At 40.3% G+C, this 16,543-nt stretch overlaps 2 protein-coding genes across 5 annotated transcripts; one reads left to right on the top strand and one right to left on the bottom strand.

Moving 5' to 3' along the window:
• The first annotated feature begins 293 nt into the window (after positions 1-293).
• On the top strand, positions 294-14,779 carry hmg20b (high mobility group 20B). 3 transcript variants are annotated; one of them, XM_042058209.1, is made up of 10 exons: positions 294-446; positions 10,068-10,122; positions 10,210-10,309; positions 10,550-10,780; positions 12,540-12,660; positions 12,911-12,960; positions 13,080-13,146; positions 13,433-13,648; positions 14,178-14,310; positions 14,508-14,779. In XM_042058209.1, exons 2-10 carry the CDS (start codon positions 10,091-10,093, stop codon positions 14,518-14,520), a joined length of 963 nt encoding a protein of 320 aa, XP_041914143.1. In that variant the 5' UTR covers positions 294-446; positions 10,068-10,090; the 3' UTR covers positions 14,521-14,779. The 3 variants fall into 3 exon arrangements, with proteins under 3 accessions (XP_041914143.1, XP_041914142.1, XP_041914140.1); XM_042058208.1 differs by lacking the exon at positions 294-446 and adding an exon at positions 8,640-8,759; XM_042058206.1 differs by lacking the exon at positions 294-446 and adding an exon at positions 9,537-9,651.
• On the bottom strand, positions 2,164-10,061 carry btbd2a (BTB (POZ) domain containing 2a). 2 transcript variants are annotated; one of them, XM_042058203.1, is made up of 11 exons: positions 9,682-10,061; positions 9,147-9,289; positions 8,134-8,781; positions 7,669-7,788; positions 7,226-7,382; positions 6,959-7,064; positions 6,277-6,474; positions 5,329-5,521; positions 4,223-4,310; positions 3,956-4,102; positions 2,164-3,582 (listed from the first exon to the last, which is right to left on the bottom strand). In XM_042058203.1, the coding sequence occupies exons 3-11, from the start codon at positions 8,742-8,744 to the stop codon at positions 3,421-3,423; spliced, it is 1,782 nt and encodes a 593-aa protein (XP_041914137.1). In that variant the 5' UTR covers positions 8,745-8,781; positions 9,147-9,289; positions 9,682-10,061; the 3' UTR covers positions 2,164-3,420. The 2 variants fall into 2 exon arrangements, with proteins under 2 accessions (XP_041914137.1, XP_041914136.1); XM_042058202.1 differs by lacking the exon at positions 9,682-10,061 and having other exon boundaries at positions 9,147-9,531.
• Positions 14,780-16,543: the final 1,764 nt, after the last annotated feature.

Below are 16,543 nucleotides of genomic sequence, written 5' to 3'. Positions count from 1 at the left end.
CTTAAAGTGTTTATTTAAACTTAAATGATGTTTGCTTAAAACATAAAGTGTCTTTGCTTAGATAAGAAATATTTTGTGTTAGATTAAAAGTGTGTTATACTAAATGAAATATGTTTTGAACATGGGGTAAGAACATAATGTACTAGTAGCAAGAGACTGTAAGACTGTTAAGGGTCAACAAAGAGTCCGCTCAATAAAAAGAGTATAAAAAGGGAATGACCCCTTTGTTCTCTCTCCTTTTTCATTTTTCTTTGGACCAAGCTGTTGAGGCTTCAGCTTTTCTGCTTTTTATTTTTCTTGTATTTAGTAAAGTCAAAACCCTAACTTTTAGTTAGGGGTTTGTTAAAAGACAGTTTAGAGTTCTTTTTTGTGTCTTTTTGCCTCCCCTGTGTTGCTGAGAACATCAAACACCCTGCTTGCAATTTTTTAAAGGTGACTCAATTTGGGTAAGTTGTCCGTTTGAGGGCTCACTTTCTAAGACACTATTTATGGGCAAACTTTTACTGCACAATGCACTGATATACACAGGAGTAGCGAACTCAGTAGGCATTCAAGAAGGAAAGTCTTAATGCTGTGTAACGGATCCAAAACGCTACTGGACTGTTGTCAAATGTATTGTTTGGTGAACAAAGTTCCTAGGCCTAGCTTTCAGTTCAGTGGTCTAGCTTTCGACGGATGAATGGCCTCTCTCCAAGACACTAGTGAGAAACAGAGGGCCGGACCTCTTGACCTCTACAACCTTCAGAAAAGGACTGACTGGTGCGAATGGGGTTGAGAATCTCCCCATGAGCAGGGTCATCGTTATATAAAAAAGAAATAAGAAAATCAAGAGTCAACGGACTTGGATAAAAAAGAACTCATTTAGTACCATTTCATCATCCTTAAACTCTGGTTCATGGATTTCAATCTACTACGAGAGATTCTCTCCGTCAAGTAAACCCTAGTGCAAATCCGGAGCCCGTAGAACAAAGGGCACTCACACTAAACACTTACACTGATAAAGTGCTTCCTCTTTTCGGGCTGTGAGAGCCTTACAGGATCAAAAGACAAGCAAATTCACACACACACACACACACACATCCACAACAATGGAGTAGCGATCTCAACTGTGTCACGGGAGCCCCGTCTGACACCAGAGTGGACACAAAACGCAACAAGTCCTCACTACAATAATTCCCTATTAAATAATTTAACCAATTAAACTACTGAACTTTTTAACTGTTCAGCCAGTCCAACTGTCACTTGTCATCAACTATGACTTCCACCAACTGTAGCTATTTAGCATAGTTATCATTGTTAGCATAGTTAACATTGTTATCATTTTTAACAAAACTGCTAGAAAAACATTAGCTAAGTTAGCTAGGTAACATGGTTAGCATAGTTAACATTGTTAACATTTTTAACAAAACTGTTAGAAAACATTAGCTAAGTAACATGATTAACATAGCATAACTGCTAACAAGCAGTAGAGCCATTCCAACTTTCAGTATCATCAACTATCTACCTATACACAGCCATTAAACTATTTGAATATCAACATGCATTAAACCACCAATCTATCAACACATTTTAAGTTATCTATTCAACCTTTAAATGGTCTACTTTTAAACTATCTACTTTTATGCTATGCATATCAACATCCATTAAACTATCTACCTATAAAACTCTGTCTACCAACTTTTAAACTATCTACATTCAACTTTTAAACAGTCTACTTTTAAACTACTATGCAACCACCATGTCTATCCTAGCATAGTAGCCTAACCAGCTCTGCATTATCTATTTTAACTATACATGATATTTTACATCACAACTTTTGCATTTTCATGCACTGATAATTCCTTGGAATTGTATTTCTAGTTTTACTCTGATACTCTTTAATCTCTTTCTTCCCTATGTTCTTTTAGATTGCTCATTTTTTTTATTACCAGTGTTTATTAATTGTTATGCTACTTATGTCTGATGGCTAATTAGGTCCATCTCAGACAGAGTTTTATGTTTAGCATGGCTTCTATGGTGGAAGATAGTTAGGAAAATGATTCCTCACATACATTTGGGTCAGTCAAAATTTGGCTTGGCTGAAGTGAATATCTTCCAATTATGGGCTGGGGACCCTTGGCATATTGGACAAGATATTAAATAAACTAAAAGAAATAAAATGTGTCACCATCACAGAATTTTCAGTTTTATTTTGTATTCATTTTGTTTCCATGAAATTTAAAATGAAAGTATACAAACATGGAATTATTATACTAGATGGTCCAAGTGAATAACATTACTTTGGTGGTTTGGTTCCATGTATGCAAACATGAATTTTATTTACAGATGGTTACAAGTAACTGAATTTAAAATGTATAAAGTACCAGTAACATATACATTGGCAAATAAGTAATTGTACATTCAATTTCCTGACCATCCCCGCCCTTCCCATTCTAAGACATTTCTGTTCACCCTCAAAAGTATACAATCAACAAGCTCAGAACACAGTACGTCTGCGGGGTGTATCAAGTTTGTGGTTTAGTAAACACCCCGAGAAAGTGTTAAACCTTCTGAAAAAAGAGCAATATGGCTTTGATTGCTTCTATTAGGTTTACAACTTAATCTGAATTAACTCACCCAGGGTTGTCACTAAGCCACATACTTGGAATATGCCCCTGAAAAGAGCAGGTAAATCAAGTACAGGGGAAAAGTACTCGGTTAGTAGAACAGTAAAATTGCCAAATGATATGGTTCAATCCTGTGCAAACAACCATCAGAAGAAATGGCCCACAAAATCCTGAACTGAAAGAGTTGTCCTTCGACTTGTCTTGACATTCCTGATGCAGGTTCTTTGGAGAGATGTGCAACAGTCCATTTATAAGGTGAACAGCTGAGTGAAAATATCTAGTGTGGTATTTTCCTGCATCGTATGCCATAACATGCATGGCTAGCCGCGTTAGACTAGACCAAAAGTGCATCAGTGCGACTAATGAAACTGAAACATTGACTTAGTAGCTAGGAATTGATTTAGAGTTTTATGTTGGGACTTGAAGTGCTATCATTCAAGGAATTAAATCACATCTAAACCAGAGGCAAAACAGTATTTAGTTTCAACTATCAAATATTTGCTTGTCACCTTACAATGTGTTAAGCAACTGTGATTGCCATCTTCAGTTCATTCAGTGTCTCCCCTCAATCAGCAGTCTTGACTCTGAAACTTCAGGATCTAGCCCTAATGTAAACTACAGCATCTCCATTCAAACTGGACTCTTTTAAATCATGCTCTGCAGATGATGTAGTGGGGGGAAATATCAATGCAGAGTACAAAAGAAATGAAATACTGGTTTTGGTCACTGATCTCTCCTGGGAGGCCTGAAGTACATCGAATTAGCATGTGACTGAATGAATAGCTATTCCTTAAAGAACATAGTCAATCCAACATTATGTATAAAATATGACCTCCGGTATCTGTCCGTCTTCCACTGATGTTCCGTTATTGTTGCCTGCGGCGTAGCAGAATGTGAAGCAGGTCTTGGTGCCTGTGGCTGGGGCTTCGTGGGTGACTTTACGCATACCTTTGGTTCCATAGTGCGAGTCTGGTCCCTGGGTCAGTAAAGTAAAAAAAAAAGTATACAAGTATAAGAAACCATGTGGACCAAAAGATGACCATCAGATGATAGGCCCTAATTTGAGAGATGAACAAAGTATCAAATATTGTATGGACCAAACATAATTCTCATTGCTAGGCAAATTGCACACATGTAATGGCACATATGTAAACATAAGTGTATGTATGTGTGTGTGTGTGTGTGTAAAAAGATAAACATATACAAATATATAAAGGTCAATGTAAATAAATATATACATTCATTGTTAATGTTCTCAATAATGAGAATGTGGTCAATGCATTTGCCACTTTGCCCATCTTTTGTATTACTGTTTTGGGACAAGAGGCAGCTAGATAGAGGAATTATACCTTCAGGGTGGCACAGGCGATGTAGTTGACACTAGGAAGGATCTCCACAGGCTCCTTGAACATAACACGGAATGTGCTTGCAGACCCATCACAGCTGAAACCAGTGTCATTTTGACCAAGCACTGTGTTGCTGTCGGTGTGAATGATCTATATGAAAACAGCACATCGGTCTCAATCAATATGCAAACAAATGAGTGGACATTATTACTAAAATAAAGATGTCATTCTTACATGGACAATACAAGTACAGTTAGTGTCAGATCGTACCTGTATGTTCACTTGATAATCTGTAGGGCCATGTATAGATCCATAGAGGCCAAATCCAACCACAAATATTCTGCGATTCACTGAGAACCTTAAGGATTGTTACAAGAATAGTTTGTTTATCAGTGCATTATGCCAAACTTTGCAGTTGTATTTTAATATCAGTTTAGTTTTATTATTTCTCAGGAGAACCAGAATGCCTGAATGGTAACAGATAAATGGCAAGTCATATGGCAATAAACAATGATAACATGCATTTCTTTTCAATCATCTCTATCAGAAAAGGTTTAATGAGAAATGAACCTCCCTAGTCCCGAGCATACAGCATACGTTTTGTGATGCTAGGGAGGGATAATGTATGGAACACTGGTCATTATCGGGAAAATAAGTCCCGACAAGGCGAACCGGACCCCGACGTGCCAGCAGAGGGGTCTTGCTTCCCCCTCAAGGGACTTATTTTCCCGATAATGACCGGTGTTCCGTACATTATCCCGCTTGTTATACGGCTTGCCAAAACGAACAAAATAAACTCCACATGATATGTCTCTTTACATTTATTTGTTACCGTTTTGTCGTGGCTTTTGCTGAGAAACAAATAGTTTGCAACACACGCTGAACTTGAATCAAACATTCTTTAGAACACAGCTGATCAACCATCTGCTTTCACTTTTGAATGATGTTTGTTTGTTTGTTTGTTTAAGGCCATTTCAGCAACTAAGGCTATTTAATGGCCAGAGCATTGTGTGTTATAGAAACTTAAATATGTTTTTTAAAATCTATGCTCACTTTTGAATGAAGTTCCATTGCAAGAAGTGAACGGACTACTTGTGGAGTGATATGAAAGACTAAAATCAGAAGCACAAAACCCGTTGCCATTGACAGCAGTAATTATATGTTTCAGCATTAATTACATGAATATATTTTACCGTAGAATGTTGGGAAATCCCATTCAAGTCAATGGAGCGTTCTACTAGCATTGTGAAAAGCTGTATAATAATAGGTATTAATCAGCAAAACACTATTAGTGTGTGCATTTACATAACTTTTCCACTATCCAGGGCCCACTATAAAATATAAACAATATAAACAACCATGCCTATAACACCCACCTGATCCGGTCACTGGTCCCACTGTATCCCCAGCGGCTCTCGACCTGACCAAAGCGTGTGATGCTGCATTCTTTGCCCCGCAGGCAGCAGCGGGGTCGGTCGATGAAGTCCACGTGAGGTTTGGGATTCACGGTGAAGTGCAGGAACAGACTGACTACTTCCCGATCTGTGAGGATGCCTGACTGAGCTGGACCTAATTAGCCATCAGACATAAATACACTTCAGTAAGGCAAGGCACATTTATTTATGTAGCACGACAATTCATAAACACTGGTAATAGAAAATGAGCAATATGAAAGAACACAGAAAAAAAGAGATTATAAGAGTAATATAAAAGATAACAAATAAGAGTTCAAGAGAGCAGAGTACCAGTCAACTGACACATTAAGATACATGTTAGGACAGGGGTGGGCAAACTGCGGCGATCCATTTAATTGGGAACGCGTCTGCACTCACGAGAGGGAGAGAGAGCCGCAGGTTCCAGCTGGCTTGTCATTGTTGATAATTGATATCTCCTTCTTATAAGAAACTTTTAAAAGGAAATCATGACCGCAGCAGTAGTTCCCACTACTGACCATTTAAAAAGTGTGAGAGGGCCATACCGTAGCAGGCAGAAGATCATTGAAAAATAAACGTGAATTAAAGCGACTGTCTTAAAGCGACAGTGCACAATTTATACATTTGTTAAACAGCATAAAATTAGCAGTATTTTTAAGCAATTCATATTTTAAAAGAAATATTTTGTCATACTAAATTATAGGCTATAAAAAATGTATTTTTTTATGTGTGTGTCATGGGGGGGGTTGTTGTGCGGCCCGCCGGCCAATTTTCAAAACCCAGTGTGGCCCTTGAGCCAAAAAGTTTGCCCACCCCTGTGTTAGGATTACACGACAAAAGGAAATGCCTATGGGGTGTTTGACTGTGGGTGAGCAAGAGCTTTGACCTTACCTGCAGCGAACTCCTCGATGGTCATGAGAGGAAAGCGAATGAGGGACAGGGCCTTGCCCAGGACCCGACGCTTGTTCTCTGGGGTGGGCTGGAACTGCTGGCGTTGGGTCTCGGCCTCCGCCCAGCGCACGGCGGCCGCAAAGAGACGCACCTCCCGCACCCCCAGTGTGTCCCGCTCCAGGACCGCTACAAGGGTGTCTGAAAGAGAGAGAGAAAGAACCGTTTACAGTGTTTCTCATGTCTGATAAATCACTTGCCTTTTCTTAAACATATCTTCTCCTGAGCAAACACCCAAATGCTCATAATCATGAATTAATTCCACACTATGCTATGTCTGGTTGATGGCCTTGAGGTTTACTTACAGTTCAGTGACAATATTTGGTGCTAGGTCATGTTGCAGTTAGCAGTTTTTTTGTCAATGAATAATAACAATGGAAAATAAATGATGACAGTTCTAAGGGCCAACAAGGAGTCGTCATATGCATACTCTTGGCTCTCTGAATCAGCTACATTTTGGCCTTTTTTGAGATCTTGATCAACTGAATCAAAAGTAACCACCGCTGAAACCACTGAAACAAAGAATCAAGATGCAAAACACATAACAGCAAAGGGAAGACGGCACCCGGAACACTGTCTGGAAACAAAAATGGTTTTAAAACACAGCAGGCTATATGGTATGTACCAAGGTCAATGTCAGTGAAGCCTTCAGCAGCAAGGGCATCTGCAGTGTTCTTGTCTATGTTCTCCAGGCACAAGCTGGCCAGCTGGGGCTCGTCAAATAGTCTTGCCTAAAAATAGATGTTGATATTTACAATAACACACAGTGATTCCTCTCATCCAAACACAACCCACAGTAACTAGTTTTTAAAGGGACATGTGTATTATATGAAAATAGAAACAATTATAGTAAGTGTATGTATCTGTCTATACAGATTATGATGTAGCCCACCTGTGTTAGTAACATGAATGCGTTGTCTGCTCGTAGATTCTTCTTGAGAAACTCTACACAATGTGCCTCTAGAGCAGGCACTGCATACTTCTTGGCCGTGTATAGAGTTGTCATCACGGTCTCTGGGCCTATTTGGACCTCATCGGAGTACAGGAACCTGGGACGTGAATGTTCTAATGTTAGTGCAACATCATTTTACATAGAGGTAGAGGTAGTGCCCCGTCACCCTGTCAATGTCTTGATGACCCCCACCTCATAATATGCTTCCCTGCGACAGATTGTCTCAGACACACTGCAACAGCAATTAAGCAAAGTGTGTAAACTCTACTGCATCACAGGAGCACAAGAGGACACATGAAGGACATTACAGGGGCAGAAAGCCCCTCGTGTTTTTTCCAACACCAAGGCATCCCTAATCCAACATGACATCTGAATTCCCTTACTTCAGAAGGGCGAGAAATGCAGCTGGTTCTACATCGGGAAGCTCAATCTCCGTCGAGGTGGTGGCCATGCCTCCGTTGAACATAGCATCAAATACTGCACTTCCCACGGCGAGAGCAAATCTGTCGAGACATTAGATGACACTGATCAGGGTCAAACACTGACCAGGTTAATCACTCGTTTGTTCGGCGACGACTAGAGTCGTGTTGACCTAAATCCTCAATACATAAGAAATGTAAGCCCTGACATAATGAAACTTAAGATAAAATCCCTACATGACGATCCATAGAATGCGTAATGGAGATACGTCCACATTGAATGAACTAACGTTACAGATGTTCATACACACCTGACATGGTAACAAGAATGGTGCTAAATACTTTACACTATAACAAGCAAATGAATGCATTGAAATTCTACTGCAAATTGTTACAATATTTCGTCAACGACAACGGTACAGTTCCTACCTGTGCGCTGGTATTCGCTGCACTCCCATTCCTTTCCCAACCAAAAAATGGACGTCACTGAGGACCTCGTTGTTGAACAAGAAAGCAAACCTTTCCTTGACCGTACTTTTCGTGGCCTGCCAATTGTAAACAGGTTCACGGTATACCAACACAGACGCAGAGGATGCTGTGCTGTTGAGAACCGACGACAAACTTGCAGACGTATCCACTGAAGATGAGGTGGCGGCTGATGTAGCCGTCATATTTGATGCAGAGGCTGGTCCTCCAGCGGCTGCTGGCGCATATGCAGCCATGGCGTTTTGACTTGCTGACTGCCGCCGCGAGTTCTGTATATTCGGCGAAGCTCGTACTGCAACATCGGCGCCTCCACTAGCGTCAGGGCCTGATTGGGTGTTTGCGTTCCCCGCTGCCCTAGACGCACCCTCGGTGGATCCCATCGAACCCCCATTGCTTGTGGGCGATGAGTGGGCACTGTTGCTCGGCTGAGCATTACCCAAAGGTCCGCAATTTGGGAAATTTAGGCATGGCGCTCTGTTACTGTTTTCACCCGCAGCCATCTTGGATGGAGAACACTGCAGGCTTTGCTTGAACAGACACACACAACAGCGCATACCCCGGAACACACGGTAAATGAAACGCTTTCCATGACTGCAAAGAGAGGGCAAAATTAAGTTGGCAGTATTTCACAAAAGAAAACGTTTTCATTTTACTTTAATATTTCATTTGAATGTATGTATTTTAACTACATTACGTGCACACTATTGAATACTGATAATTGAGTCTGTACTTGCATAAAACATTTGCATTATGTCTTTGCATTAAGGCCATGGCCAAAATGCATTCCAAACATTCCTACTTAGGACAGAGAATTCACCCACACACATTTAATATCATTTAAATAATGATACTATAGAAAACCCTAGATGTATTTAGGGGTTGTTGGTAGTGATGTTTTGACTTAACTTGGATGGACCAATTAAGTGTTTTCAACTCAATGTAGTGCTAGGGCTTACCTAATCTGAAGTGCATAGTGGCCAAGGCATGACCTGAAGGCCGATACTATGCGTAAATGTCTCCAGCAGTGATAACCGGTTTAGAGACTGCCCTCAAAGGATAATGTAAAGACTGCTACATGTTTGGGAAAATGGCCAAATTCCTGTTACAAAAAGTAACAATAATGGGCAGTCTGACTAAAATCAATGCATGCTACAAAACACATTCTACAGACACAACACCAACTCACACTAAAAAAAAAAAAAAAAAAAAACTATGGGGAGAGACCTAAAGAATGGCCTTCAGATTGCTTTTTCAGGTTGTTCTGCGGACAGGAAGTGGTATTTTCCTTCCAAAACAATAGGTGGCGGTATACATCTCTACAATTTAAACCCAGTTTGTTATACATTCCTCACAAAAGAAGAAGAAGATGAGCTATATGTTAATAATTACAAACAGTAAAAGTTTCCTTACTAAATAGTGTATAGCTTAGACATTGGAAGAAATATTTGTGAATAAATTACGGTAGGTAATTGGACCATTTCTAACACGCACCTTTCTTCATTTCGCGAACTGAAGTCCAAAAATTGTAACGTTATGTCTTTGTTTCAGAGTCGGAAGCTAGCCAGAAACATAGACATCTAACGTTAGCCTTATGCAAGTAAACAATTTTGTTGGCCAGCTGAAGATGGTCAATTGAGCTTGGGTACTTGCAGGTTTGAAAGCGGATGTGCTGTTGTCGTTGAGCCAAGCTCTCGTGTTCTAAGAGGACTGTAACATTGATGTGCAATGCAAAATATGATGAATCCGGTTTCCAAAATGTTGGCTAATGTAGATGATCATGTTTTCCTTATTGTAGGCATACACGCCGTTGCGCTGATAAATATTGTAGAAAGATAAATTATATATAATAACATGCAACCAAAATTATTTTCCTTTAGGTTATCCTGTGATCTAGTTGGAGATGTCACAGAATACGAAACACCACCAGCATGAGTGAGTACACACTGAAAGAGAAACCTCCAAGTCATATCAATTGATTGCCTCCCACTAACGTCCCGTTTTATTTGCTTTCCGATGTAGCACAGGGAGATTCAGTGCCATGGGTGTGAAGCAGGAAGTGAATGATCATGCAACTAGTCACAGAGGTGTCCATCATCCTCCAGAATCAGCACACGAGGAGGTGACTATTGGTCTTTTAAATGACAACCTAATATTCCTCTCTCAATAGTTCACTAGTTCATAGCTCAGCTTCTGACATTGTGCTATGCCAAACACTCTGGTCTAGTCATTTTGGAATGGAAATAGCCATATGGAACACGTCCTGACAACAGGACAAACAAGATGTGTGGTTATAAGGTGTTGCAACCTTAATCCTTGGCTTTATCATACATTTTGACAGCTTGTGTTTCTATCCATGTAGAATACTGTGGCGATGTCATCAGTTCAGCCAGTGAAAAAGCGTGGCTGGCCTAAGGGAAAGAAGAGGAAGAAGGTGCTGCCCAATGGCCCCAAGGCTCCTGTCACAGGCTACGTGCGCTTCCTGAATGAACGACGGGAACAGATCCGTGCCTTGCACCCTGACCTGCCCTTCCCAGAGATCACAAAAAGACTCGGCGCAGAGTGGAGCCGATTGGCTCCTCATGACAAGCAGGTATAGCAGAGGCTCCCCAAACATAGATGTGATACAGGTGTGCACAATCACAACACTTGTCAGGTGCAAGGCAAATGAACGAAAGGTCAAAAGGTAAGAAGGCCAGCTTGAGGGAGATCCTGAAGATCGAAGCGTTCCAAATGTAAAAGTCTTCTTGTTTGGATCCTTACAGTTTTCAGACTTTCTACCTTTTAGTTTTTTTTTTTCATTCAGTAGGAATTATGTAGTTACATGACATGCTATAACAATAAGGTGACCAGATTTCTGAGACAAAATCCAGGGACATTTTAAGTTGAGAAGCGTAAAACATGTAATATTTTAATATTTGTAAACTTAAAACGGGGACACTGTCCCAGGGGTGTCACTAGAGCTGCATTAGTCCATAAGCCCCCCTAGGGGGGTTCGGGGGCATGCTCCCCCGTAAGAAAAGTTGATATATTTTAACATTTAAATGCATCAATCTGGTGCACTTTGAAAATAAATTCAGAGGTTAGACTTCATTATCTATGGATGGAAATATTTGTGCTGTAGCCTAACTTGCACTTCAGAATTTTAACCATGCACACACAGGTGGAATAATTATAATATTGCAATAAGTTATGATATTGCCCAACCACAAAGCATATTTTCTTCACAGTCTCACAGTTAAATGTCCAAAATAGTATTGGCTACATTTCAGCACTCCATGAAATTATATCCTAGTGGCCGTGTTGTTCAGATAGTTAATCTAGCTAGTTATCTTGGTCATTGTATTGCCTATCTTCTTTTTTCAGGACAGTCTGTGCTATACCCATATCTGAGAATGTATGATGTGATACTATTTGTCTTATGTAGCCTAATAGGGCCTATTGTCAGTCTTATATCAAGAAAAAATAACTCACGTCTCATGATTTTTTTCCCTTTATATTTTTGTCATTAGGAAGCATGCCAGTAGAAATATAGGCTACATTGAAATTTGTAGGTGATTGTCTGGAATCTGGCAAATGACAACCATTATGGTGGGATAGGCCTACTCTGGCTAAACAATTTACAAATAATTTTGTACTGACATAAATAGTTTACATGAGAATAGGCCTACATTATAATTTTGGCCCAAAGTTGGAGACCATGTAGAAATTTGTTGCAATTTCAAAACCGGACTACTCAGGAACCGCTTGTTGTAGGCCTAGAGTTGTTACATAAGTTCATTGTTAATTTTCTCGCGAACCATTTATCACAGCAACTTGGCGCTAATATCATTGGAAAGCTTAGATTCTGACCGTTCGCGTGATATCTGCGTATGATATGTATGCTATCTGTGTGACGAGTAGGCTACTCGGCAATTTTAGTTTAACCTGGATTTGAGCAGCTGGCATGTTCGTGATGAATAGTTTAATAATTCCCCCGCACAAGTGGTTTCATTTCATAGATTCTACCAATCGAAATAGCCTACCAGAAATATGGGCATTCTAGAACATGTCTGAGCTGAGCGCTTGCTTTGACTGGCTTGAGCCTGTGCGTGAAGGGTGCGCAACTGTACGTTTGGTCAGTGTTTTTCTTTCTTTATTTTATTCCAATTTTGGGTCTGTCAGTCACAGTGAAAACCGGGGACTTTTCCGGGGACAGCTCCACCCGGGGACAGGTCACCGAAATCGGGGACTGTCCCCGGAAACCAGGGACGTCTGGTCACCCTATATAACAATTCAACATAGGTTGAAGGTCATAGGTTCAACACATCTTGGAAATGATGTGAGTTGTGTTGTGTTTTCTTTATCTTTAGCGCTTCCTGGATGAGGCTGAGCGGGAGAAAGTGCAGTATGCCCGAGAACTACGAGAATACCAGCAGAGTGAAGCTTACCAGATAACCACAGCAAAAGTCCAGGACAAGAAGATAAAGAGAGGTCCAAACCTTTCTATGTACTGTATGACAAGAAGATACTAGATGCATAGAATTCATTAAGATATAAAGTGATCCTTTTTGTCTTGTTTTAGTGTGGGCCCCCTAGTAATTATGAAATTGCTTGTGAGTCCATACTCAACTGTTTGTTAGGGGTTGATGGGAGAATGTATCATAGCCTGATCACTGTACTGTCACTGTTTTCTGTGCATATTGTATCACCTACCTACCTACACCTTTGGTTTTCTTCACAGAGGAGTTATCATCAGTAATAATCAACAGCTCCGGACAAACAGGGTTAAAGGTATCCACAGTTTTCATATCTGTATTCTTTTTGCTATAACAATCTGTTATTACATATAAATATAGCTCTTATTTAGTCAGTCGGTCATTTTGTATACATCTTATCTTTTTTTCCATTAGTCTTCAGATTTTTCCAATGGATTTGATATACCCATTTTCACAGAGGAGTTTTTGGACCAAAATAAGGGTAAGCGGAAAGATTTTACGTGAATTGCATCTCTGACTGTCTTTCCGACTACTCAGACTCACTCACTGTCATTGTGTCTCTTCTCACTTATTGGCTGACGCTTTTATCCAAAGCAATTTACATATGCTAATCTTTACAAGGACCAGTGTCCCCAGAGCAACCTTGCTCAATGGCACAACGGAAGCAGCCGGGAATTGAACCCACAACTTTTTCTGGTTACTGCATGCTAGCCCAAATTCCTTAGCCACACCGCTCCCATTGTGCCTCCTCTCTTCCCTGTCTGCAGCCCGCGAGGCGGAGCTGCGACGGCTGCGGAAGGCTAACGTGGAGTTCGAGGAGCAGAACGCAGTGCTGCAGAAGCACATCGCCAACATGTACAGCGCTAAGGAGCGGCTCGAGGCCGAGCTGGGCCAGGACGAGCAGCGCACCCAGGCTCTGCAGAGGCACCTGCTGGGCCTCAAACAGACGCTCGTCAGCAGCCTCTCTGGCGTGCCCCTCCCAGGTCTGTAAGCCCCGCCAGGGGCCTCGCTTTCCTAAAAGTCCTTATAGGCAAGTGCCCCCACTTGGCGGCCATCTTGATGATGATGAGGATGATGATAATAATAATAATAATAATAATAATAACTTGGACTGATTTAGCGCCTTTCATGGTACCCAAGGTCGCTTAACAAATAGGGGGGGGGGGGGGGGGGGGTTATGGGTCAAAAGACTTAGTGAAAAGATAAATAAATTGTCTTGTTAGTAATTTAAGCAACTTGATTTAGGCAGTAATCACTTCTTCAGTTTTGGTGAAAATAGAAGCCTTATGCTCATTCTTGGATAGTAATAGCAAATTAATCTGTAAATACATGCACCCAATCTAGACAATTTACTAATTAAAGTTTAATTACAGCAATTATGAACTATTCATTTCCCATCAAACCTTAGCTATACAAGTGCAGATAGGATGTGCTTTTCTGGTGAGCTGTAGTTAGCAATGTGAACCATTCGGTAATCACGTTAACTTTCTCTTCCCATTTATATCCTCTCAGGTACAGGTGAGACGCCCTCAATCAGCACCCTGGACTCCTACCTGAGTCGTCTGAGTAATGTGCTGGAGAACAGCCCCAATGAGCATCGTGCCTTATTGGTAAAGCTACAGGAAGTCCTCGCCCATTTAGATAGGTAGGAGCTATGTGTCGGCTCCCTCATCTTGATCTACCTTTAGTGGAATCCAGCTGTTTTGTTGATCTTGAGTGATTTACTCTAATGTTAGTGCAATAGATGGGTACCCACACATTCTTATGTGTATGCGCATTGACAGCCAAAACAGTCATTTATAATATTTTCTCTGACTTTTTTTTTTTTTTTTTTTATCACAGTGAGAAGATGTGAGATGACTTGCCAGGTTAGTTGGTGGTCTACAGGTCATATGTGATTTGATTAAACATGGTAAATATGATGTCCATGTCAATGTTTTTTGAAGGGTTTGATAAATTGTGTATATGATATTTCATGCTGTCATTACTGTCTCCACTAAAGGAAATATGAAATGATTCAGAGTCTTGTTAACAAATTATGTCATACTGCTGATTTTTTTTGTTATGTATATGCAAGATTAAGTTTTGGTTCCAATAAAAATCCTCTCAAGTTTTCTGCTGGTATATTTGTCAGAATAGTTTTGATATAAACTAGGGCTGTCAAAATAACTGATTAATTTCGATTAATTAATTTGAGAAAAAATAACAGATTAAAAAAACATGTGAAAAACGTGAACTTGAAGTGAAAATTGAACAATATGAACTATGAATATTAAACAACTTGAAGCTACATCTATAAGTGTGAACATGCTTAACAAAATGGGAACAAAACATGGGAACTAAACGTGCATTACGAATATAATCAGTGGGAGCCCTGTGCTTGTTTCCCTGCAACAAGAAGGTTCCATCTGGGGGTGATGGAAAACAGTGACACCCTCAGTGAGTTTGAAATGTCCAGTCGATTGCGCAATTTGGTCTTAGTTGCAGTCATTGCCGAAAACCCGGCCTCGCATAGATACGTGGTGGGAAATGGTAGCAACGTTTTCAGCGCTTTTACGGCTATCTCGTGATATTCTGCTTTGGTTTTGATCCAAAAACCCGCCAGAGAGGTTTCCTTATATACACTCTTAAGACCACCGTCATTTGCAATTTTGATCAACTGCTCTTCTTCCTGCGCTGACAAGTTAGGACTATTCAATATTGACAAATGGGTTGCGGACCCACTCATTGGTTTGCCGTGGATCTTTGGAGGATGGGAAGTAGGCCTAACGCTCAAACTCATTTGAAAGCGCAGCAAGGTGATCGCGCACCAGCTGCGAGAGAAAGGGCCCTGCCTCAGTCTCTCCCAAAAACCCCACTAGCCTACTGTTTGGAACATATCAAATACACCCCGGTCCACTCGTCGTCCCCAAATCAAGCTTGGCTTTAAATTCAGCGACTTTATCTGCCAGTTTAAAGACAGTCGTCACTCTCCCCGGGAGTGACAGGTTGAGGTCATTAAGCAACCCGAATATGTCACACAGGTAAGCGAGTTTTGACACCCAGTCCTCATCACTAAAATGTGCAGCTAACGGTGATTTTTTTTCTGTAAGAAATCTCTGCAGCGGCTCTCGCAACTCAAACACTCTGGCCAGTCACCTGCTAAAGATGCTTGTTTTTTGTTGCTCATTCTAGCAGTTTAGCTAACTTTGTGTGACACTACCGTTCGCTAAGAAGGTGATGTGAGCTGACCTGAGGCTGCGCGGGACAGACAGACGTAAGAAAATAGACCTTGCAAAATGCAAACATGCCTGCAATCAAACAACTGCATATAGGCCTATGTCATGTAAAAACGTGACATTATTGCTAATTAAATTGAATTTAGTTTGCATGCATTTTTTTTTAAACTCATGTCGTAGGCTATGGGCCTGTGGTTGGGGACCGCTGCCCTAGGTTATATCTGTGGCCTGAAATGTCTTGTATGTGAAAACAAACTTCTTCCCTAAGCACTTTTGAATTTATTTCCTCAGCATATTAGGTCATATCATAGATTATTATGGCAATTATTTGAACAGTGAAAATAATAATAAAAGTCATTAATAAAAAATATTTAAAATACTTTCACAGTAAAAATTATATATGCGATTAATTTAGATTAATTAATCACAGAGTATGTAATTAATTAGATTATTTTTTTTAATCAATTGACAGCCCTAATATAAACACTTTGTGATTGAGGTTGATGAATGCTTGAATGAGAAATTGAAATTATTGGAGAGTGTGCATCTTTACAGTCAGGGTTGGGTCAAATTACTTTGAAATGTAATCCCTTACTGACTACAGATTACATGGCATTTTTTGTAATCAGTAACGTAATAGGATTACCCAAAACATGTAAC

Source organism: Alosa sapidissima, chromosome 12 (assembly GCF_018492685.1).
Source record: "Alosa sapidissima isolate fAloSap1 chromosome 12, fAloSap1.pri, whole genome shotgun sequence".
Classification (NCBI taxonomy): domain Eukaryota; kingdom Metazoa; phylum Chordata; class Actinopteri; order Clupeiformes; family Clupeidae; genus Alosa; species Alosa sapidissima.
This window is presented reverse-complemented; position numbering and strand designations above follow the sequence as displayed.

What these genes read in the sequence shown, in the direction of transcription:
- hmg20b (XM_042058209.1), top strand. Translation starts at nt 10,091, where the DNA reads ATGTCACAGAATACGAAACACCACCAGCATGA. An exon ending in ACGAAACACCACCAGCATGA is followed by an intron (nt 10,123 to 10,209) that starts GTGAGTACACAC and finishes TTTCCGATGTAG; the next exon opens with CACAGGGAGATTCAGTGCCA. An exon ending in CTCTGGCGTGCCCCTCCCAG is followed by an intron (nt 13,649 to 14,177) that starts GTCTGTAAGCCC and finishes ATATCCTCTCAG; the next exon opens with GTACAGGTGAGACGCCCTCA.
- btbd2a (XM_042058203.1), bottom strand. Translation starts at nt 8,744, where the DNA reads ATGCGCTGTTGTGTGTGTCTGTTCAAGCAAAGCCTGCAGTGTTCTCCA. An exon ending in CATCGAGGAGTTCGCTGCAG is followed by an intron (nt 5,522 to 6,276) that starts GTAAGGTCAAAG and finishes ATGGCTAATTAG; the next exon opens with GTCCAGCTCAGTCAGGCATC. An exon ending in ATTATCAAGTGAACATACAG is followed by an intron (nt 4,103 to 4,222) that starts GTACGATCTGAC and finishes GTTTTCATATAG; the next exon opens with ATCATTCACACCGACAGCAA.